We start from the raw sequence: 23775 nt of genomic DNA, 5'->3' as shown, positions 1-23775 counted from the left end.
AGTCAGGTATTTTAAAATGAAGGAGCATGGTGAACTATTTCTACTTTGTTTCTAATCGGTCTGGATATCAAACTGGAAAAGTATCTGTGAAGATTTTGTATTGTGTTTTGTGCCCAAATGTTCATTTAATCCCTAACTATAAGCATATAACTTGGCTTATGCTTGGCTGATGAATTTCATGGTCCTTTGTGTGTATGTGTGTGTGAGAGTGTGACAGTGTGAGAGAGTATTTGATAGAGGGAGACTTAAAAAAAAACCACGCAATTTATATCAGGTTAATTTGGATTCTTAGGAGGGAGAAATAGGATTTAAATTATTATCCAATGATTTGGATAAACACCCACATTACAGTCTTCACTTTAAATATGTTTTTCTTCCCAACTCCTATTTGTGACATAAAAAATGGACCAAGAAATAAATAAATAAAATAGTCAAATAGCTTAAATGATTAACAGCTAATGAAATGTTTCCAAACCGATGGGATTGAAATAAACATAATTCAATAATTACTGGGCACTTACTAGAGCTAGGTACTGGGTCTAACATGCTTATAATCCAGTGAGGAAGACAGAGGTAAGCAAGTGCTAAACACTAAGTCAGGGGAATGCACAGAGGAGGGACACTTAGGGATTCACTTAGGGATGATTTCTGGAGTAAATGGTGTCTGAGCAGAACTGAGACTACAGATTCTTCTCCTTCATTTCCTACTTTCACACATTTAATACATCCTTTAATTGTTAATAGTAAATAAAGGCCAATTCTAGGTTAACCTAGATCCTGTGATAAATTCCCAATTAGGATCAGTGTGCTTTATGTATTTTCCAAACACCCTACATTAACTCTACAGCAGCACTACTCATATTGTCCTCCTACTAGATTAGGAATTCCTTGAAAGCAGAGTATCTTGCATATCATGGAATCCCTAGCACCTACCACGGTGCCTGAAATACAAGCATGTCCCATAAATGATGGTTACTGTCCAATACATACTAGAAGCTCTTATTGTTCCACTTATAAAACTTGTCTTCTGATTCTTTACTTTTCTTTAATATAATTTCCAAGTTCCAGAAATTTCTTATGAGATGAAAACTTATATTTTACATATGTTTCAGTTGCCCACAATTGCTAGTGAAGATAGTGAATGCAAAAAGGTAAGCCCCTGGTGTGTTTTATTTCTAGCAGTTGGTTAGTGTTGTGGACTGAATGTGTGTGTCCCCCTAGAATTCCTATGTTTGAGCTGTGACCCCCAATGTGATGGTATTTGGAGATGGGGCGTTTGGGAGATGATGGGGATTAAATAAGGGTATGAGAATGGGGTGCTCCTGACGGAATTAATGCCTTTACAGGAAGAGACACCAGAAAGTTTGCTCTCTCTCTTCCAAACACACAAAGAGGTCATGTGAGTACACAGCAGGATGGCAGTGGCCTACACACCAAGAGAAGAGACTTCAGAATGAAACATACACCTTGCTGGCACCTCAAATATGCTTTGATTATATTAACAGTCACACAAGTACACAGTTGTTTGAATTAAAAAACTGCCAATAATCAGTAGTAATATTATAACAAGAATCACAAGTCATGGGAATTAAGGATTCCTTTCAATTGAAAAGAATCCCAGTCTCATTTAACTCACTTTGTTTTTGCCTCCTTTAATAAAGAAGGGTCGTCCGTGGCCAAATATACTCTTCTTTTATCCACTTGCATTCTTCGAGCAAGAAGCTGAAAATGTTCTTCAACATGTACCATGTATTCCTCAATGGGATGGAAGGCTGCTTCTGTTCCCACTTTGTCTGTGCGTCTGACATGGACTCTGGGGGGCAGAAAGAGAAAGATTCTGCTGATAGGGTATTCAACTTTATACCGTTATTCATGGTGGCATTATAGACATTTTAAACGAATTTTTCTTTCATTTTGCCATTAGAAAAAAATATTAAAAAATTCAAACAAATATATTCTAAATATATTTGCATGTTAACACAATACAAGGAGAATTAAAAAATAAGCTTCTGAAGAATGCTTTCTTGTAAGGTAATTGCATATCCAAGAATAATGGTAAAATAAATGGAAGATTCCAGAGTTATACTCCATATAGGGAGCAAAATACCAACCAGCCTTCCATAAAAACTGGATATAACTTTTTAAGATTTTTGACAACAAATGATACCAAGATTCACAGTTGTTATTACAGAATATTAAATATATTTTTTGCAACATTTTGATGCCAACTTTTCTTTTTCTTCATGACACCCTGTATAGTTACTGTAACTGCCAGCTTGTAGAATTGAAAGTTGTCTGAGGAAAACACAGACCTGCACGGATTCTTCCTATAGCACAATCAAGGCAGGCAAACCTTTTAAGAATTCTTACTATTTTAAGTTCATGGAGACGTTCCAGCCCTTTTGTTGTATGCATAATGAATTTCCTTTTGCTGTTTTCACTCTGTCAAACACAAGCAGATATTGATCTCATCTGTCCTATTCAAAAAAAAGCTCTAAAACTGTAAAATTGGGGACAAAGACTTACATTGTCCTGCACTGAATATGTGCTGACTTCCACAGTACTCTCCTCCCATCTTAGTGCTTTCAAAGTAATTGTAATGAAAATAATAATGGTCAGAGTTTATTTTCATAGATTAAAACTCTCCTTAAATTTGCCCTTCCTGCATCCCCCCTACCAAATTACTAAAACACTATTCATGTATGGGAAAAAGAAAAAGGTAGATTTATTTCCCCTTAGGTCACAGTATATGGGCAGGCCTTAGGTCAAGCCAAAGGCCAGCTTTTCATTATGAATCTGGAGAGAGGGTCTATTTTCACTGTAGTTAATCTGGTATCTCTGCAGGTATTCTTTCCTTTGCATTCCAGACTATAGTTACAGATGTGAATACCATCGTATGAACACCTATTCTATCATCTTTTTCTTCCCACATCCTTTTTTTTTTTTCAATATGCATGTTTTATTTGAATGCTATAGGACCAAATAGGGAGCTGTTTTTCCTATTATTTTCTGATTTTTAAAAAAATTTTTATTGTTATGTTAATCACCATATATTACATCATTAGTTTTTGATGTAGTGTTCCATAATCCATTGTTTGTGCATAATACCCAGTGCTCCATGCAGAAGTTGCCCTCTTTAATACCTATCACCAGGCTAACCCATCCTCCCAACCCCCCCCCCCCAGAACCCTCAGTTTGTTTTTCAGAGTCCATTGTCTCTCATAGTTCGACTCCTCCTCCGATTCCCCCTCTCCATTCTTCCCCTCCTGCTATCTTTTTTTTTTTCTTAACATATATTGCATTATTTGTTTCAGAGGTACAGATCTGTGATTCAACAGTCTTGCACAATTCACAGTGCTCACCATAGCACATACCCTCCCCAGTGTCTATCACCCAGCCACCCCATCCCTCCCACCCCAACCCCCACTCCAGCAACCCTCAGTTTGTTTCCTGAGATTAAGAATTCCTCATATCAGTGAGGTCATATGATACATGTCTTTCTCTGACTGACTCATTTTGCTTAACATAACACCCTCCAGTTCCATCCACATCGTTGCAAATGGCAAGATCTCATTCCTTTTGATGGCTGCATAATATTCCATTGTGTATATATATGTGTGTGTGTGTGTGTGTATGTATATATATATATATATATACCACCTCTTCTTTATCCATTCATCTGTCGATGGACATCTTGGCTCTTTCCACAGTTTGGCTATTGTAGACACTGCTGCTATAAACTTCGGGGTGCACGTACCCCTTCGGATCCCTACATTTGTATCTTTGGGGTAAATCCATACTGTTTTCCAGAGTGGTTGCACCAGCTTGCCTTCCCACCAACGGTGTAGGAGGGTTCCCCTTTCTCCGCATCCCCACAAAACATCTGTTGTTTCCTGACTTGTTAATTTTAGCCATTCTGACTGGTGTGAGGTGGTATCTCATTGAGGTTTTGATTTGGATTTCCCTGATGCCGAGCGATGTTGAGCACTTTTTCATGTGTCTGTTGACCATTTGGATGTCGTCTTTGGAAAAATGTCTGTTCATGTCTTCTGCCCATTTCTTGATTGGATTCTTTGTTCTTTGGGTGTTGAGTTTGATAAGTTCTTTATATATTTTGGATACTAGCCCTTTATCTGATATGTCATTTGCAAATATCTTTTCCCATTCTGTCGGTTGTCTTTTGGTTTTGTTGACTGTTTCTTTTGCTGTGCAAAAGCTTTTTATCTTGATGAAATCCCAATAGTTCATTTTTGCCCTTGCTTCCCTTGCCTTTGGCGATGTTTCTAGGAACAAGTTGCTGCGGCTGAGGTCGAAGAGGTTGCTGCCTGTGTTCTCCTTTAGGATTTGGATGGACTCCTGTCTCACATTTAGGTCTTTCAACCATTTGGAGTCTATTTTTGCGTGCGGTGTAAGGAAATGGTCCAGTTTCATTCTTCTGCATGTGGCTGTCCAATTTTCCCAACACCATTTGTTGAAGAGACTGTCTTTGTTCCATTGGACATTCTTTCCTGTTTTGTCGAAGATTAGTTGACCATAGAGTTGAGGGTCCATTTCTGGGCTCTCTATTCTGTTCCATTGATCTATGTGTCTGTTTTTGAGCCAGCACCATACTGTTTTGATGATGACAGCTTTGTAATAGAGCTGGAAGTCCGGAATTGTGATGACGCCAGCTTTGCTTTTCTTTTTCATCATTCCTCTGGCTACTTGGGGTCTTTTCTGGTTCCATACAAATTTTAGGATTGTTTGTTCCATTTCTTTGAAAAAAAGTGGATGGTATTTTGATGGGGATTGCAATGAATGTGTAGATTGTTCTAGGTAGCATTGACATCTTCACAATATTTGTTCTTCCAATCCATGAGCATGGAATGTTTCTCCATTTCTTTGTGCCTTCCTCAATTTCTTTCATGAGTATTTTATAGTTTTCTGAGTACAGATCCTTTGCCTCTTTGGTTAGATTTATTCCTAGGTATCTTATGGTTTTGGGTGCAACTGTAAATGGGATCGACTCCTTCATTTCTCTTTCTTCTGTCTTATTGTTGGTGTATAGGAATTCCACTGATTTCTGTGCACTGATTTTATATCCTGCCACTTTAGTGAATTCCTGTATGAGTTCTAGCAGTTTTGGGGTAGAGTCTTTTGGGTTTTCCACATAAAGTATCATATCATCTGCAAAGAGTGAGAGTTTGACTTCTTCTTTGCCGATTTGGATGCCTTTTATTTCTTTTTGTTGTCTGATTGCTGTGGCTAGGACTTCTAGTACTATGTTGAATAGCAGTGGTGATAGTGGACATCCCTGCTGTGTTCCTGACCTTAGGGGGAAAGCTCTCAGTTTTTCCCTATTGAGAATGATATTCGCTGTAGGTTTTTCATCGATGGCTTTTATGATATTGAGGTATGTACCCTCTATCCCTATACTCTGAAGAGTTTTAATCAAGAAAGGATGCTGTACTTTGTCAAATGCTTTTTCTGCATCTATTGAGAGGATCATATGATTCTTGTTCTTTCATTAATGTATTCTATCACATTGTTGATTTGCGGATGTTGAACCAGCCTTGCAGCCCAGGGATAAATCCCACTTGGTCATGGTAAATAATCCTTTTAATGTACTGTTGGATCCTACTGACTAGTATTTTGGTGAGAATTTTTGCATCCATGTTCATCAGGGATATTGGTCTGTAATTCTCCTTTTTGATGGGGTCTTTGTCTGGTTTTGGGACCAAGGTAATGGTGGCCTCATAGAACGAGTTTGGAAGTTTCCCTTCCATTTCTATTTTTTGGAACAGTTTCAGAAGAATACGTATTAATTCTTCTTTAAATGTTTGGTAGAATTCCCCTGAGAAGCCATCTGGCCCTGGGCTTTTGTTTGTTGGGAGATTTTTGATGACTGCTTCAATTTCCTTAGTGGTTATAGGTCTGTTCAGGTTTTCTATTTCTTCCTGGTTCAGTTTTGGTAGTTGATACATCTCTAAGAATGCATCCATTTCTTCCAGGTTATCTAATTTGGTGGCATAGAGTTGCTCATAATATGTTCTTATAATTGTTTGTATTTCTTTGGTGTTGGTTGTGATCTCTCCTCTTTCATTCATAATTTTGTTGATTTGGGTCACTTCTCTTTTCTTTTTGATAAGTCTGGCCAGGGGTTTATCAATCTTGTTAATTCTTTCAAAGAACCAGCTCCTAGTTTCGTTGATCTGTTCTACTGTTCTTTAGTTTCTCTTTCATTGATTTCTGCTCTGATCTTTATTGTTTGTTTTCTCCTGCTGGGTTTAGCTTTATTTGCTGTTCTTTCTCCAGCTCCTTTAGGTGGAGGGTTAGCTTGTGTACTTGAGACCTTTCTTGTTTCTTGAGAAAGGCTAGTATTGCTATATACTTTCCTCTTAGGACTGCCTTTGCTGCATCCCAAAGATTTTGAACAGTTGTGTTTTCATTTTCATTGGTTTCCATGAATTTTTTAAATTCTTCTTTAATTTCCTGGTTGACCCATTCATTCTTTAGTAGGATGCTCTTTAGCCTCCATGTATTTGAGTTCTTTCCGACCTTCCTCTTGTGATTGAGTTCTAGTTTCAAAGCATTGTGGTCTGAAAATAGGCAGGGAATGATCTCAATCTTTTGGTTCCGGTTGAGACCTGATTTATGACCTAGGATGTGATCTATTCTGGAGAATGTTCCATGGGCACTAGAGAAGAATGTGTATTCCGTTGGTTTGGGATGGAATGTTCTGAATATGTCTGTGAAGTCCATTTGGTCCAGTGTGTCATTTAAAGTCTTTATTTCCTTGTTGATCTTTTGCTTAGATGATGTGTCCATTTCAGTGAGGGGGGTGTTAAAGTCCCCCACTATTATTGTATTGTTGTCAATGTGTTTCTTTGTTTTTGTTATTAATTGCCTTATATAATTGGCTGCTCCCATGTTAGGGGCATAGATATTTACAGTTGTTAGATCTTCTTGTTGGATAGATCCTTTAAGTAGGATATAGTGTCCTTCCTCATCTCTTATTACAGTCCTTGGTTTAAAATCTAATTTGCCTGATCTAAGGATTGCCACCCCAGCTTTCTTTTGGTGTCCATTAGCATGGTAAATGGTTTTCCACCCCCTCACTTTCAATCTGGGGGTGTCTTTGGGTCTAAAATGAGTCTCTTGCAGACAGCATATTGATGGGTCTTGTTTTTTAACCCAATCTGATAGCCTGTGTCTTTTGACTGGGGCATTTAGTCCATTTACATTCAGGCTAACTACTGAAAGATATGAATTTAGTGCCATTGTATTGCCTGTAAGGTGACTGTTACCATATATTGTCTGTGTTCCTTTCTGGTCTATGTTGCTTTTAGGCTCTCTCTTTGCTTAGAGGACCCCTTTCAAGATTTCTTGTAGGGCTGGTTTCGTGTTTGCAAAGTCTTTTAGTTTTTGTTTGTCCTGGAAGCTTTTTATCTCTCCTTCTATTTTCAATGACAGCCTAGCTGGATATAGTATTCTTGGCTGCATATTTTTCTCATTTAGTGCTCTGAATATACCATGCCAGTCCTTTCTGGCCTGCCAGGTCTCTGTGGATAGGTCTGTTGCCAATCTAATGTTTCTACCATTGTAGGTTACATATCTCTTGTCCCGAGCTGCTTTCAAGATTTTCTCTTTGTCTCTGAGACTCATAAGTTTTACTATTAGATGTCGGGGTGTTGACCTATGTTTATTGATTTTGAGAGGGGTTCTCTGTGCTTCCTGGGTTTTGATGCCTGTTTCCTTCCCCAAATTAGGGAGGTTCTCTGCTATAATTTGCTCCAATATACCTTCTGCCCCTCTCTCTCTTTCTTCTTCTTCTGGGATCCCAATTATTCTAATGTTGTTTCGTCTTATGGTATCGCTTATCTCTCGAATTCTGCCCTTGTGATCCAGTAGTTGTTTATCTCTCTTTTTCTCAGCTTCTTTATTTTCCATCATTTGGTCTTCTATATCACTGATTCTCTCTTCTGCCTCATTTATCTTAGGAGTTAGCACCCCCATTTTTGATTGCACCTCATTAATAGCCTTTTTGATTTCGACTTGGTTAGATTTTAGTTCTTTTACTTCTCCAGAAAGGGTTTCTCTAATAACTTCCATGCTTTTTTCAAGCCCAGCTAGTATCTTTAAAGTGATGATTCTGAACTCTAGATCTGACATCGTACTAATGTCCGTATTGAGTAGGTCCCTGGCAGTCGGTACTACCTCTTGTTCTTTTTGTTGAGGTGATTTTTTCCGTCTTGTCATTTTGTCCAGAGGAGAATAGATGAATGAGAGAACAAAATGCTAACAGGTAACAACGTCCCCAGAAAATATACTCTAAACAAATCAGAAAAGACCTGACACTGGGGGGAAAGAAAGGGAAAGAAAGAAAAGAGAAAAAAATAAAAAAAAAAAAAGAAAAGAAAAAGAAAAAGATAAAAACAAACAAAAACAGAACAAAACAAAACAAAAAAAACAGAATATGATCAAACATGAGCAGGCTGGTTGGTGCATAGATCAGTGCCACACACTAGATTTGGGGTGTATTTTGGTCTGTTAGAAGAAAGTGCCTCCCAAAATTTTAAAGAAAGAAAAACTTATATATGTACAAAAAGAAGGGTTGATATGATGAAGGGATGGAATATGACTGTAAAGATGAAAATTATAAAAAATTTTATAAAAGGAATTGTTGATAAGAAGTTGTTTGAAAAGAGAAAGAAGAGGATTTAAAAAAAAAGGGAAAAAAAGGGAGGGAATGTGATCAGGCAGGAGAGTAGAACAAAACCATACACTAGAGATTTAGGGTATATTTTGATCTGTTAGAAGAAACTATCTCAAAATTTTAAAGAGAGAACAACTTATATATATATGCCAAAAATAAGGGTAACTACTATGAAGGGGTAGAATAGGACTCTAAAAATGAAAAATAAAAATGTTTTTTAAGAATGGGATTGATAAGATGTTGGTTGAAAAAGGGAAAAAGAAAAATTCAAAAAAAAAAAAGTTAAAAAAAAATTAACTCTGAAAGACTAAACGATCATGGTAAAAAAGCCATGGATTCTATGTGCATTATTCCCCTAGCGCTGGAGTTCTGCCGTTCTCATTGATCGGTAAACTTGGTCTTGGCTGGCTGTTCTCGCTGATCTTCTGGGGCAGGGGCCTGTTGCTATGGTTCCCAAATGTCTTTGCTGGAGGCGGGATTGCCCCGCCCTTGCCCGGTCTGGGCTGAGAAAGCTGCTCGGGTTTGCTTTCGGGAGCTTTTGTTCCCTGCAAGCTTTCTGTACAGCTTTGGAGGCTGAGAGTGAAAATGGCAGCCTTGAATCTCTGCCTCGGAGGAGCCGAGAAGTTGGGGCCCCGCTCCTCAGTGAGACCCCAGAGAAAAGCAGTCAATCACTCCCGTCTCCCCGGTCTCCGGCCGCACTCTGGACTCACCCGGCCTGTGACCAAGTGTTTCTAACTCTGGCACCCAACTCGGTGTGGCGTCTCCAAACCCAGCAGATCCCTGCAGTGCACTCCCACACCGCTCCTCCCCGGGGAGGAAGGGGAGTCTCCCCAGATCTGCTGCTTGTTGGGTCCCTCCTGGAAGAGCGGTGGCCCAACAGTGCCACGGATCACAGTTTATGGCAACCCTGAGCTGAGAGCCTGCGCCTCGGCTCCATCTCTGCAGCCGACTTCCCTGCTCCAATACCTGGGAGCGCTGCTGCACTCAGGGACCCCCGGTCTTTCTGTGACCCTGAGGGTCCTGAGACCACACTGTCCCATGAGGGTTCCACCCCCCACTTAGCCACTGGAGCAACGTCCCTCAGCGGAGCAGAGTCTAAAAGTTCTGCTTTTGTGCTCTGGGGCTCTATCACTTGCCAGAAGCGGCCGTTGGAGGCCCCCTCCCCCGCCGTCCATCCTCCCGAATATCGCCTCGGATTCACTTCTCCGCACGTCCTACCTTCCAGAAAGTGGTCGCTTTTCTGTTCAGAGAGTTGTTGCTATTCTTTTCTTCGATCTCCTGTTGAGTTTGTAGCTGTTCAGAATGGTTTGATCCCAATCCAGCTGAATTCCTGGGACCAGACGAAATCCAGGTCTCCTACTCCTCCATCTTGCTCCGTCCCCCCCTTCCCACATCCTTCTTAATCACTGCTTCTGTCATGAAATTGGAATTGTTCACTGTTATCCATAGAGATGAAGTGGGACAGAAAGAACAATTCCACTGAATTTCAATGAAAAGCTTCGTGAGAAGAAGCACTATTTGTTACTCATAATTTCACCATGTACTTTCTTTAGCTCTAGCATTTAAAATAGGGATCAGGGGGGCGCCTGGGTGGCTCAGTCGTTAAGCGCCTGCCTTCAGCTCAGGTCATGATCCCAGCGTTCTGGGATCGAGCCCCGCATCGGGCTCCCCGCTCGGCGGGAAGCCTGCCTCTCCCCCCTCCACTCCCCCTGCCTGTGCTCCTCTCTCACTGTGTCTCTCTCTGTCAAATAAATAAATAAAATCTTTAAAAAAAAAAAAAAATAGGGATCAGGGGTGCCTGGGTGGCTCAGGTCATGATCCCAGGGTCCTTGTCGAGTCTGCTTTTCCCTCTCCCTCTGCCCTTCCCTCCCCGCTCATGCAGTCTCTCTCAAATAAATAGAATCTTTAAAAATAAATAAAATGGGGATCAGTAACTTCTATACATATGAAGACTAAGACAAGGGAAGATGTGGGGTGGGACATATGAAAATGAAAATGAAAATAAAAACAAATAAGAGCTGTAATAACAGAGGAAGAATCAAAGGAAGAGAAGCATCTGAGGTAGTGGCAGAGTACTACTCATCAATTTTCTCAATTCTCCAAGTACTCCTGAAATTAGGCCTGAATCAAGAATTTGAGAGGAGCATGATGGTCTTTATGGAAGAATCAGGATATTAGGCCTGTGAAAGGTATCAGAAGTCATTTTAATTTAATGTAAGTCTTTCATCAGATAGTTAAGGAAACTGATGCTTCTGAAGACATGATCAGTGAAAAATATGAAGACATATAAAGAAAACATAAGGCAAAGGGAAGCTGGTTTCTCTCACATACATTTCAACCTAGTTGTCACCAAAGTAAAAGTTGTATACTTGCTTTTCACTACAGCTGCCCCTTCAACAACGTAGGTGTGAATGGTGTGGGTCCACTTGTACACAGACTTTTTATAGTATGGTACTGTAAATGTATTTTCTCTTCCTTATGATTTTCTAATAATACCTTCTTTTCTCTAGCTTACTTTATTGTGAGAATACAGTATATAATACATATAGCATAAAAAATAAGTGTTAATCGACTATTTATGTTATTGGTAAGGCTTCCAGCCAACAGCAGGCTATTTATTAGTAGTTAAGTTTTGGAGGAGTCAAAAGTTATACATGGATTTTCAACTGCATGGGGGGTGAGCAGTCCTAACCCTGCATTGTTCAATGGTCATCTGTATTAGATATCAAGCTCTTTCGGGGTGGGGAATCTGATTTTATTTATTTCCAACAGCATCAAATACAATGAATAAATGAATGAATGTTGGGTGGACACAAAAATCTAATTGTTTAGTAATATGTGAATAGAAACCTTAGATACCATCTAACTTAGTTTTTTCAGTTTTAAACAAGGAAAGAGTGGCAATCAATGAAGACCCAGAATGATCAAGTACATTGCCCAAAGTCACATAATTTGTTAGTGGTAGAAGTTAGATGGTACCCCCAGATTCTTGAATTCTAGTGTCCTTCTCTTTCATTACAGCACACTACACCTCAATGTACAAATAATTATCTGTGGTACTTCAATTTTCTATATTTGGCCAACTCTTAATATGATGGATGGTCCATGACAATTAGGGTAGCTTTCTGGTCTGCAGGAAAGCTTCCAAGCAAAATTAAGATGGTCTAAGTCCTGGTTTTGCCTTTATTAACTCTGGAACTTTGGGCAGAAATTTTCTTTCCTTTAGTTTCCTTACCTGTAAAATGATTACCTCTGCCCACTTCACAGAACTGTGTTATAGAATCAATGACATAATGTAGTTGAAGGTATTTTGGTAATTTAATTACTATACTGTTCTTTCAAGATCCTGTTCAAACACTGAATCTATGAAGACTTTCCTGATACAGATGGAAGTACATTTCTTCTTCCCTGACCTCTCATAAATACCTCTCAGGGTATTTATCACATTCTACCCATATAATGTTAGCTGTGCATGTCTCTTTTCCAATAGACTATAATAAGCTAGAAGAAGCCATTAAGAAAAAAAAATCTCTGTCCCTCACAGTAGTAGGTATTCAATAAATGTTCTGCAAATAAGTGAATGAATCAACACATGTATTAATATTACTCAATAGCTGACTTTATTACAAACAGTATAAGCTACAGAATGCCACAGCCTAGCTTACAAGTTTATTTTCAGGAATTATTTTAGCATCAGTTTCTCTGAAAGGTAGTAATATTTTACAGTACTTTTTTTCCCCACTGAACTAAAATCTTTTTATCCTCCTTATCATCACTTTTAGGGCAGGTATTACCTTCCCTATTTTACAGATGGAAAAATCAAAGCCCAATACCATTAATAAGTTACTTGGTCCAGAATTAGGAAAAAGCCAGGGATACTGGCCAGGTCACTTAAGTCTCAGTCCAGTATTCTTTCCATTAGGCAAAGAAAATTTTCCCAATGTATGAAATCTGGCACCAGGACTCAGGAAAATTCCTCTTCCCATAACTTTTTTATGTATGTGTAGAGGAGCACATACTTATGAGCAAAGATGCTTCTTTGGATTCTTCTTGGTCATAGGATTTCCTGATACATCTCCCTGAACATAAGCATGAGACTCATTGCATATGGACATGATAATTCCTAAGTGGGCCAAGAGATAATTTTAAATAATAATTTTAACATTATCTTACACTATAAATAGTCCTCTTATTCTCAAAAATAGCTTCCAGGATAGAAAAGAAAACAGAACATCAAAAAAATGCAAAATAATCACCAGTGGTAATTAATGAAGCCTAAAAAAAGTACAATAGAAAAGCTATAAATGTGACAGCTTCATCTCATGGCCTTGTTAGGATAAGACAGGAGTCATGTATAACATCCAAAATACTCTCAATAAAATAAAATTTTGCTAGCTTCCCCAGGAGACAGGGTTTAATTTCAGAAATATGGGTTTAATATATTTGTTGAATGAATAAATAAGTGAATGAAGGTAATAAAGTATGATGACTCAGCTGTTCTAAGTGAACAAAGGAAAAATGATCTCCCTGTGACCTAAGGTAAACTCTGGAACATCTGTTTTTGGGTGGGGCTCTGCAAATTAAACTGTGTATCATAAAGTTTACAGTATATTGTAAACTATACATATCTCTGCTACTACATATCACTTTATGAGGAATATATCAGATTCTTACCCAATAACTGGATGTTTGAAGCCAAGCTTCTTGGTAGCCTCTTCTATTTCCTTTTCCAGCCAAGGTTGTGGGCGGATCAAGTATTTGACAAACTGGGACACCCACCACACTGCAGGATCACCGTGGACTCGTACGAGCCGATCTGCAAGGTCTTCTGGTACGGCCAGGGGTAAGTATGGTGGACGAGGATGAAGACTGTCTACAATGGGGAGCTCAACCACCTGAACATTTTTGTCCTTTACTTCACCTGCGAGAATATCAAAACGTATCATCACCATACTGCTTTCCTCATACAGTTACCATTTAAGAAGAACTCACTCTGGATGCTTTCATCCTCAGAGCAACTCTAAAGCTGTATTATAATTCTCACTTTACAGAGGCAGTTAAGTCACTTGCCTAAGGTACTGGCACAGAAGTGACAGAGCTAAATTGCACATTTAGGTTGGTCTGCCTCTCAAGCCCATGGCGTTTTTTCTTTTTTTCCTGTCATAACATAGCTGCCATATCAACACCTCATACCCCAGATAAGGATGTATCTAGCACTCAAAGTATCTAATCAGAGAATAACCGTATTGCTAGTGAAAACAGCCAGCGAGGCAAAGTTCTGTTTTTTTAATTGTTTGTGAACTAGACAATAAAGCGTTCTCAAAACTTCCAGATTGTCATTATAGCCAATGGCTTTTGCATTACTTTCATGACAGAGCACAATGATACTAGAGATACCTAAAGATTATAATTATAAACCAAGCAGTTATATCTTTTAAAGAAAAAAAAACACAGATAATTCTAAAGTCTTCTTTTTTCTTGGCCAAATTATCTATATTTTCAGTTATGATAATAATATAATCTATGTTGACTGTTTACCTGGATATTAATTTAAAGTTAGAACAGAGATTAGATACTAATTTTTGTAGATGATGATTAGTTTCAGAACCAACTTCTATATCATTAATGTTATTGCTGTTCTATCAATTTTATAAGGCAATGAGATGAACATCCCAAAATGGGATAAGCCAGTGACTTTAGAGTTTATGTATTGAAGACCACATAGTAATAACTAGAAGACACAAAGACATCAGGCACAGAAATTTCACAAATATAAATGTACTGATTTAAATTTCAATAACAGAAAATATGAACCCGAACATACAAAATGACTCCACTTAAGATGTTGTCATTGTGCATAATGAATTAGAATCACAGTTTATCACTGGACCATTAAAAAAAGAATGCATTTATAGAGAATAAACCTAGAATACATTTAAAATGTATTTACCAGAATGGAACACAGTTCTCAAATTGGTTGTTTTTTTTTTTTTTTGCATATATGCAAAATGTTTTAAGGTAAGTTACATGACCTGGGAAAGTAATCACTCAAACCAACTGCATGATTATTAGAAAGTCAGTTGGCCTAACTAAAAATTAAAAATGTCTGGTTAATATTCTCTCTGATATGTAAGATTCATTTCAGTATTCTTAGAACAAAGCCCTTGAAACATGACATTTGTTGCATGAATAAATGGCAATAAAAAAATTTACCAGTATTGCAGTTCATCTAGGGTGCCAGTTAAGAGGTGGGCACCAAAAAAAAAAAAAAAAAGAAGAAGAAAAAGAAAGGAAGAAAGAAAGGGGTGGGCACCTCTATCAGATGAGAAACTATAATTAAGAGTGTATGGGGAAAGAGTGAGCTACATTTTAAATTAAGCTCTAATAATCTCCCTAAGGCAAGGGAAACTGGGGTGCTTTCTCTGATATGGACATGATAAGAGATGTAGTACATGAATGAGAGAGAAAAAAAGGAAGGGAAAACAGTTTTTTTATAAAAAAGAGAGAAAGAAAGGAAAAAATCTAGCCTCTCCTATATGACCATAAACAAAAGCAAAATTAATAGGGCTACCTCCCTTTTGTGATTTCTTCCTAACAAGGTTATTCTAAATGCTCTGTGTAACTAGCTCCCTCTTTCACTTATATAGAAGTATTACCCTTTCTGATTGCTCCAAGGCCTCAGCTTTCTTACAGCTAGTCCTATTGACAGCTTTCAGATATAAATGAAAACTATGCCTATACCTTCAAGACAGAGAATTCGGTTTATTTTTGTTGATTCTTTGTTTATTCATTCATTCAGTTCAAATATTTATTGAACGCTGCTATATTCCAAACACTGTATGAGGCAGAGTATACAATGATAACATGGTTCTTGCATTCCAAGATTTCTAGTTCAAGAACCTCTCCCAGAACTGCTTTCAGTGAAAGAAAAATAAACAAAATAAAACAAAATATCATCACCAAAAAACATGCTATCAAAAAGATATCAATACTCAACTGCCTAGTAAAATATTACGAATTTATCATTTTCATTTATATAAAAAATAAAAGTTTAGCTTCCTCAATAATGATATATTTCAAAATAAATGAAAATAACATAGTACGTATGTTATGTAAGAAGGTTCCTTTTTTAACTTGGTTTACCACCTAACATTTTTTATTCCACTGGTCTACATATTCAAAAGAATTTAAATCTGGAACAGATCCTAGAGATAATTTTGTTCAGTGTTTTCTAAACTTTAGTCATTTATGTACAAACTTTATAATTTTTACCGTATCTATGCACTATCTGTACTGTTTAATGTTTTAAAAATTCATTTTAAAACTTGCATGAATTTATTTTAAAGATGGCAACTAAATAACTTCATTGAAAACAAAACCATATTATTAAATTCTATATAGATACTATTCCCTGTGAAGGGTTCTGAGCCCAAGCCAGATTTCTATTTTAAAAGATTATCAGCGATGTTAAAGGGGTATAACTGCTTTTTCCCTTACATCTCCTAGGAGTTTAAAACCAAATGAGAAACAGAGAAGAATAAAATTGCAATCAAAGTATCAGCTTGATTACTATAAGGATAAACTACAGAATGTGGTTCTTTATTTTGGATTTTTGGCCTTATGGGTTTCCTAATAGTTCCCACCCAGCCCTAAGCAGAGTTTGTCAACCATGGCCTACTACACAGGGGAGGAGGAGGAGCATGCCTTCTGAGAGGGGGCTGTACCATGAGAGAAGCCAGAAAGGGCTGTGCCTCACACGTTTGGTTCCTCCTCCTAAACTCACCAGTTGTATACTACTTTCCTTCCAAGTGGAAGGGAAATGGTACACAGAAAGAAGCAAAAAAGCACTTCAGTACTTTCCCCTTGAAGGAATGGAATTCATTTCTCTTCTATAGAAACTCTTGAGGACTGTGATTCAACAGTGTTACACAATTCACAGTGCTCACCTTAGCACATACCCTCCCCAATGTCCATCACCCAGATACCCCATCCCTCCCACCCCCCACCACGTATTGAATGGAGCACTGGGTGTTAAACACAAACAATGAATCATGGAACACTACATCAAAAACTAATGATGTACTGTATGGTGACTAACATAACATAAGAAAATAAAATTAAAAAAAAAAAAACTCTTGAGGAATAGAGGATTCCCAGTACCTATTCCTACCCATCTCTACCCCCAAACAATTATCCAGTGTTAAAGAACTATTAAAGATATCTTGATATCAAATTGAGAATTTGCCTGACATAATTAGAAAGACTGAAAAAGAAGTAACTTTCTCAACTATGCGATTCAATGTTTATTTTAATCTTTTATCAGGAAATTGTCTGAAATTGTCTCATATGCCACTTAAATTAATCTCTAGTAATCTGTGGTAGGTTCAGAGTTTGGGAAACACAGATTTACTTAAACTCCCTCATTTTACAGAGGAAATAAACTAGAGAGGTTAAGTAAATTTCTCAAAGGTAATAAGGCTAATAAAGGGCCAGGATTAGACTCTAGTGTTTACTGCATTACTTATATTACATTTTGCTTTCTGGAACCTACATATTTCAAGCATTTAAGTATGTCCCCTTTTGATCAATCAAGAGTGCCCTGCCATTCTATTAAGACTTTAGTGTTGAAAAAAAAAAAAAAAGTACCACTGCATCAACCTTCCAGCAAGAGAATGTTTTATATGTGTAAGTCACACAAAAGTCAGCACTATGCATTTGGAAAGAATCAGAGCAAACTAGCCTAGGTATTACACAATTGACTGCCTACTTCAACTTGAACTGATATGGTCATTATTAATTATTTCAGACTCATTTTCAAGACTACCTCTTCCTGTTGCTAATTCTGTTTCGTAAGGTCATTCTCTTTGCTAAAGGCAGGGAGGACTCAATAGGCTTGTTAGTATACTTATAGCCCTCTGCCAGTAGCATAGTTAGCTCTTTGACAGGGAGGATCTCCACAGCTGCAGGCAAGTATCTCTAGAGAAGCCCTTTTCCCTGCTGCTCAATTCATAGCAACCCCATTTTTTAAAGCATTATTCTGTTATCATTCCATGTGCCATAAGACGGAGACACTAGCCCAGGAATTAGTCAATTAGAATTATTAATCATTAGTAGATTCAACAGAAAGGTCTTAACATCTATCATGAATGAATAGGTTCTGCTATAATGAAAAATGTTCAAGGGCGGAAAAGATTTGGGGTCCCAGTCCATGAGATTTCTTCTGCATTTACTATCTTCTTTCTTCAGTTGTCACTCAGTGACTGTATCACTCTGACTTGTGAGAGAAACAGAACTTAAGAGGAGAAAATCTCCTGAAGACAGAATTCATATAGCCAGAATGGTCAAAATAAAGAGGTCTGGAATAGGGTTGCCAGTTGGGAAAAATCTCCAATAAAGCATCACTATCTGCAACTTAAATTTCACTTGGGAGGAGGAGGGAATGACAAGCAACACTTTGGTAATTCTGAACCAAAAAAGCTATCTGCTTTCTGGTCTCAAGACTCCTAAGGAGATTTCCTTCAATATCCACATTATGTCCAGACTTCCCTCAAATAGGTACAGATGTGTAGAATGAGATTTTAATTCCCTAAGGGTTTCCTTGAATGGTTAGAGCTGGTAAATGCCATCATATCCAAGAGCCTTTCCAAAGAGTGTGCCCACTGCTGAGACTCACGGCCCTACATGAGGCTGGACCAAGGGAGAGACATCAAACAAATATGGTAAAGCAAATGCCTATTCACCCAGCATCGTGACTATAGTGCATAGTGATTACAAGCATGGGCTTTGGAATGACAAAAACTCATGTTCAAATACTCTATCACGTAACAGTTGCGTGACTTTGGGTAAGTTATATTTAACTTCACCCCAGTTTCTTCATCTGGAAAATGGCATTGATAACAGCACCTTTTCATCTGTAAAATGGGATTAATTATAGTATCTTATTCATCAAGTTATTTTAAGGATGAGATATTACATGGAGAAAGCTAAGCACAATGCCTGACACATAGTAATTCTCAAAAAAATGTTAGTTCTTTACCCTGGTATCAATTCTGCTGAACAATTCTTAAGAAGCTAGCTAGAGTTTGGTCAAGGAAGAGATTATGTGCCAAAACATCATATTCTTTGAAAAATAATCAAAGTTCCCAATTTCAGTGAGCCAAAGATATACTCCCAAAGGAGTATAGAAGATACACACCCCAAGTAAATCTTATTCATACTGTTTACCATAGGCAATAGAATAATGGGCAGCTTTTATCTTTTCAAAATAATCAACAAATGTTCAAACTGAAGGGTAGTGACTCTGGCTATCCTATCATCACTAAATTGATTTGACCAAAATTCTGTTCTACACTGAAAGCACAGAATGACATAGTTTAGACAACTAGTAATATGTATTACAGCAAAGAATCTGTATGCTTAAATTAGATCTACAAAGACTTTATGGACTTCTGGGATTTACATGCTTTAACACTGTGTGGCCAAATATGACTGCTTAAATTCTTACTAAACTCTCTGAGACTTGGTATGGGAGGTACAAGTAAAAGGAGATCAAGACTGAAAGCCAACTAGCCGTGGTGAGACCTCTAGAGGCACTGGGGGATCTTTCTTGATTTTTACTTGGACACAGTAAGATGGGACATAAAAAAAAAAGTCACATAAATGTGTGAGGTCTATTCTTCAGGATTTTTAACAATGATGACATTAATATTTATATCTTCATTTAATGACTGAGCTCTGTTCTCATTTAAAATATGGAGGAAAGATACACTATTAAAAGTGAACAGCTGGGCTACTTTCCTTTTGTTTTTCAACCACTGCGGCTGATAGAGATTTCTTCTTGAACTTGAATGAGCAACTGTCGCCTGCCATAAGAATTCCATCACTGCTCTACTTAAGCAACAACTCAAAAGACTGTTATTACTGCCAGTTTGAAGCCTTCAACCAATTGAGTAAAAGTTCTAAATTCAATCATATGAAACAAAGTGCAGTGTTAGCAACATTCTTAAGAATTAGCATATCACACTGTGGGAATGATTGTACAGCATTCTTATGAGGTATTTTCTGCTTTCACTAGTACAGAAATGCCTTGCAAAAGCAACCAGACTCATGGTTCACCGACCTCAGTGTTATTCTGACAGACTGGATATGGGACTAAAAGAACGGCTAATGGAAAATATGTAATATCTCAGTGAGTTACGTAGTTCAGGATAAGGTAGGCAGGACAGTGTCAAAAGAAAAAAGACCGAAGAGATTTTTTGCTTCATGCCACTGAACAGAAGCCTCCCTGCAGTCATTCTGCATGTTTCTGAAACAAATTTAGTCATTTAACTTTTATATACATATATGTTACTTTGCCAAGATTCCAGACAGTCCATAGACAGCTTGCTCATAAATGGGACAGTGTCAACAGTTTCTCTGATGACTCACATTGCATAGGCCCTATAACTCCATGTAGAGATTTGGAAGAGTGTTCTGGTTTTTGTTTGTTTTTTTTTTAAATAATTTAGTACTTTTTCCTAACTTAGAAACTCCTTCTAATCCAAGGGATCCCAAAGAATTTTAGAATAGCTTTTCTCATGGGGAAAAAACAAGAAAATAGAGGAATGAAAAGCAGCAGAAAGAAAGATAAGGCTTAATTTCTTGATATCAAATTATTAAAGAGCCAAACCCAAACTCTCTTTCCCCCATTCTCATTACAAAAAAAAAAAAACAAAAAAACACAATTCCACTTTCGTATTCCTCTTACTCCTTCACCACAAGTCACTCTCCTTGAAAGAAGAAGGAAGGAGGAAGGACCTTTTATCGCCTGAGGGTTCCTGAAAGAGACGACTGCGTCTGCTGGTGGCCACCCAGATCTCACAGGACAGAGCTGTCAGTTGGCATGCTGTGCTCCCTTTTGCTTTGGGGGAATTTGACAGCAGCCTTTGTGATTAGCACTTGGCTGGAGTTAAGAATATAAAGTTTCATGTTGGACTTACAGTTCCTTGTGATTCTTCTGCTAAATTATCATTCAGATGTTAAATCAGGAAGGCCGAATTTGAGTTTCCTGATGATAGGGTATAGAATTATAGAATTATAACTCGAAATTCTGGCTACCCCATGAGAGAAGAAAATGAAAATATAGTCATGTTGGAAGAAGAAAATCCTAACAGTTAAGACTTTTGTGAGCTATGAGGAGAGAAGACAACCAAATCGAGTGTAGTATCACCATGCTAAAGAACTCCACAAATTGCTGACCAAACAAACATCTTGCCTACTAAACTAGGGATTGGGGTAGCAAATCTCCCTTGGTTTTTTGTTTTGTTTTGTTTTGTTTTGTTTCAGGGGTACAGGTCTGTGATTCTCTCCCTCGTTGTGTATGCCAACCCAACCCATAAAGTACCAGCAGCTCCAAAAGTTGCCCTGCCACCATTTCCACCTTTAGCGTGCTGCCATCTCAGACTACAGAACCTGTCTTCTCTCCCAGCTGCCTCGGCTTCCAATGCGGAAGAAGAGATGGGGGACGGGGCACAGCGTTGTGTGTCACACCGCAGCTCCTGCTGTCACTGCAGCCACCAGTCTGGTCCAGGTCAGCTGACCCTCCCCTTCTCTCCTTTTCTGGGTTGTGTTACGTCTCTAGAGTGAAGAGAGCTAACACTTTACAATCTATAGCTTCTGGTGGCATAGCTGAGGTAAATACTGTAAAGACATTACTCAAGGAGTGGCTATATTTTACTCTTTTTGGTTTAATTGGGGGAAGAGCAGGGGATATCCATACAGGAAGAGAAAGAACTCTGATGCAAAAGGCATGAAACCTTAACTAACAGAGCATGGAAAGGGGAGGAAGGAGGAAGATAAAAGACAAATAGGGCAAGGAGATGTCTGAGATGGAGAGAAGTAGTCTTTTGCTTGTTACTGCTTACAAAAGACAATACTTTGTACAGATTTGATACTTCACACTATGGTTCCTATGACATTAATCATTTATACTTAAATCAGGGACAGCACCACCACAACCCTCTTGAGAACCTGGACCAGAATTTGCCAAGGAATACTTCTGTCACTCCCCTCCCACGGTTAGCTATGGTTTCTCATCATCTGCAACATATTTTTCAACCTGCAGAGAGTTATCTATCAATAGGCCCCAAAGTCTTACCTGTAAAATCTCTAAATCAGGAGCTACTATTTTATCATAATCATATCTTTATTCCAAATCATAAAGATTTTGGCAGGGATGAGGGTCCTGAGTCTGTTCTTTTCATATACTTTACTCCTCTTCAATGACCCATGCATGCTATAAGACATTTCTAAAATAGCCCCTGCATCCATCGCCTCCCTGCCTCAGCTCCCTGTCAGCAACTTTAATTAAAGGCTGACATTTATTGAGCACCAACTACATGCCAGGTAATACACTAAATCTTTTCCATACATTATCCCAATTAATCCACGAAGTCTTTATGAGGTGACTATTCTCTTATCCCCATTTTACAGATGAATTTAAGTAACTTGTTCAAGGTCACCCAGCTAGGAGTCAGAAACAGGAGTTGAACCCAGACATCCTTCTGACTCCAGAATTTGAAGTTTTATACCACCTTACTCCATTACCTTAAAGTTTCACAGAAAGCAGAATGACTCTACAAAGAATGTTGAATCACAGACCTGTACCTCTGAAACAAATAATACATTATACGTTAAAAAAAAAAAAAAAAGAAGAAGAAGAAGATAGCAGGAAGGGGAGAATGAAGGGGGGGAAATCGGAGGGGGAGACAAACCATGAGAGACTATGGACTCTGAGAAACAAACTGAGGGTTCCAGAGGGGAGAGGGGTGGGGGGATGGGTTAGCCTGGTGATGAGTATTAAAGAGGGCACGTACTGCATGGAGCACTGGGTGTTATACACAAACAATGAATCATGGAACACTACATCAAAAACTAATGATGTAATGTATGGCGATTAACATAACATAAAAAAAAATGACTCTACATAGAATTTTTTAAAACGGAGGGAGGGGTGGGGCTCCAGGTACGAGTAAGGTAACACCAATGGGTAAGGTCCACATCTCTCTCTACAGCAGGCACTAGATCAAGGAATTTAATATTAAGTAAAGAACATAAACTTCAAACACTGATCACATATACATACAAAGCAATTAGATTGTGGCTAAACAAAACAACTTAATTCACTGTCATTTTGGGTTCATACTGAGATCCCTGAAGAAACAAAAATAATGGCTAAAGACAGATTATCTCAAATTTAAATAATTTGTATGAAACAATTAGGGTGCTTCTGAATCAACTTGAAGCTCATGGTTAAGAGTTAATAATACCTTCACAGGGGCGCCTGGGTGGCTCAGTTGGTTAAGCGACTGCCTTCGGCTCAGGTCATGATCCTGGAGTCCTGGGATCGAGTCCCGCATCGGGCTCCCTGCTCGGCAGGGAGTCTGCTTCTCCCTCTGACCCTCCTCCCTCTCATGCTCTCTGTCTCTCATTCTCTCTCTCTCAAATAAATAAATAAAATCTTTAAAAAAAAATAATACCTTCATAATTTGATTGTAAAGAGAATATAAATTAGCCAACCTATGACAGTCTTATTTCCTAATAATTATATAATAGCCCTTCCATGAAAGAGAAACAGCCTACTTCAGAACGAAGAATCTAAAAAGCAAAGTTATCATAAAGAGATTTATTAAACATGTAAACCACTCTCATCTACATACTTATTTTCAACTATTAAACATTAAAGCAAAAATATTTTGCAGTCTAAAATATGTCTGTTTTTAAAAAATATTTCCACCTTTAATTTCTTAAATGGTATATTAATAGATAGGTAAAAATGAACAAATTTCAATTTGCTCCTGAAGACCTTATAAATTGAAGTTTCTACTCCTGATGATATTATCCAAAATTCGGGATATAATAACAGATGCTATCCAAAATGAATCACAAAATAAATACAAATATTTTATATTTTCCAAAACAAATTTCAGCCTTATTATAATAATGAACTTTATTCATGTCAGTGGAATTTCTAAAAGATGAAAAAGATCAGAGAAAGGGCTTTAAGAGGTGATACAAAGTAATTTTTAAGTCAATTCAATAGA

At 37.9% G+C, this 23775-nt stretch overlaps 1 protein-coding gene across 8 annotated transcripts in view; it reads right to left on the bottom strand.

Moving 5' to 3' along the window:
• Positions 1-23775, bottom strand: part of FUT8 (fucosyltransferase 8) — a 315924-nt gene that overhangs the window by 13439 nt on the left and 278710 nt on the right. For all 8 annotated transcript variants that reach the window (XM_064571176.1, XM_064571180.1, XM_064571175.1 and 5 more), the window contains 2 exons: positions 13370-13616; positions 1637-1813 (listed from right to left, as the gene is read on the bottom strand). In XM_064571176.1, coding sequence (XP_064427246.1) covers positions 1637-1813; positions 13370-13616 — 424 coding nt within the window. The remainder of the gene's footprint in view (positions 1-1636; positions 1814-13369; positions 13617-23775) is intronic.

The sequence above is a fragment of the Mirounga angustirostris genome, unplaced genomic scaffold (assembly GCF_029215605.1).
Source record: "Mirounga angustirostris isolate CCGP_5_RB_7025 unplaced genomic scaffold, mMirAng1.0.hap1 SCAF_9, whole genome shotgun sequence".
In the NCBI taxonomy this organism is placed as follows: Eukaryota; Metazoa; Chordata; class Mammalia; order Carnivora; family Phocidae; genus Mirounga; species Mirounga angustirostris.
This window is presented reverse-complemented; position numbering and strand designations above follow the sequence as displayed.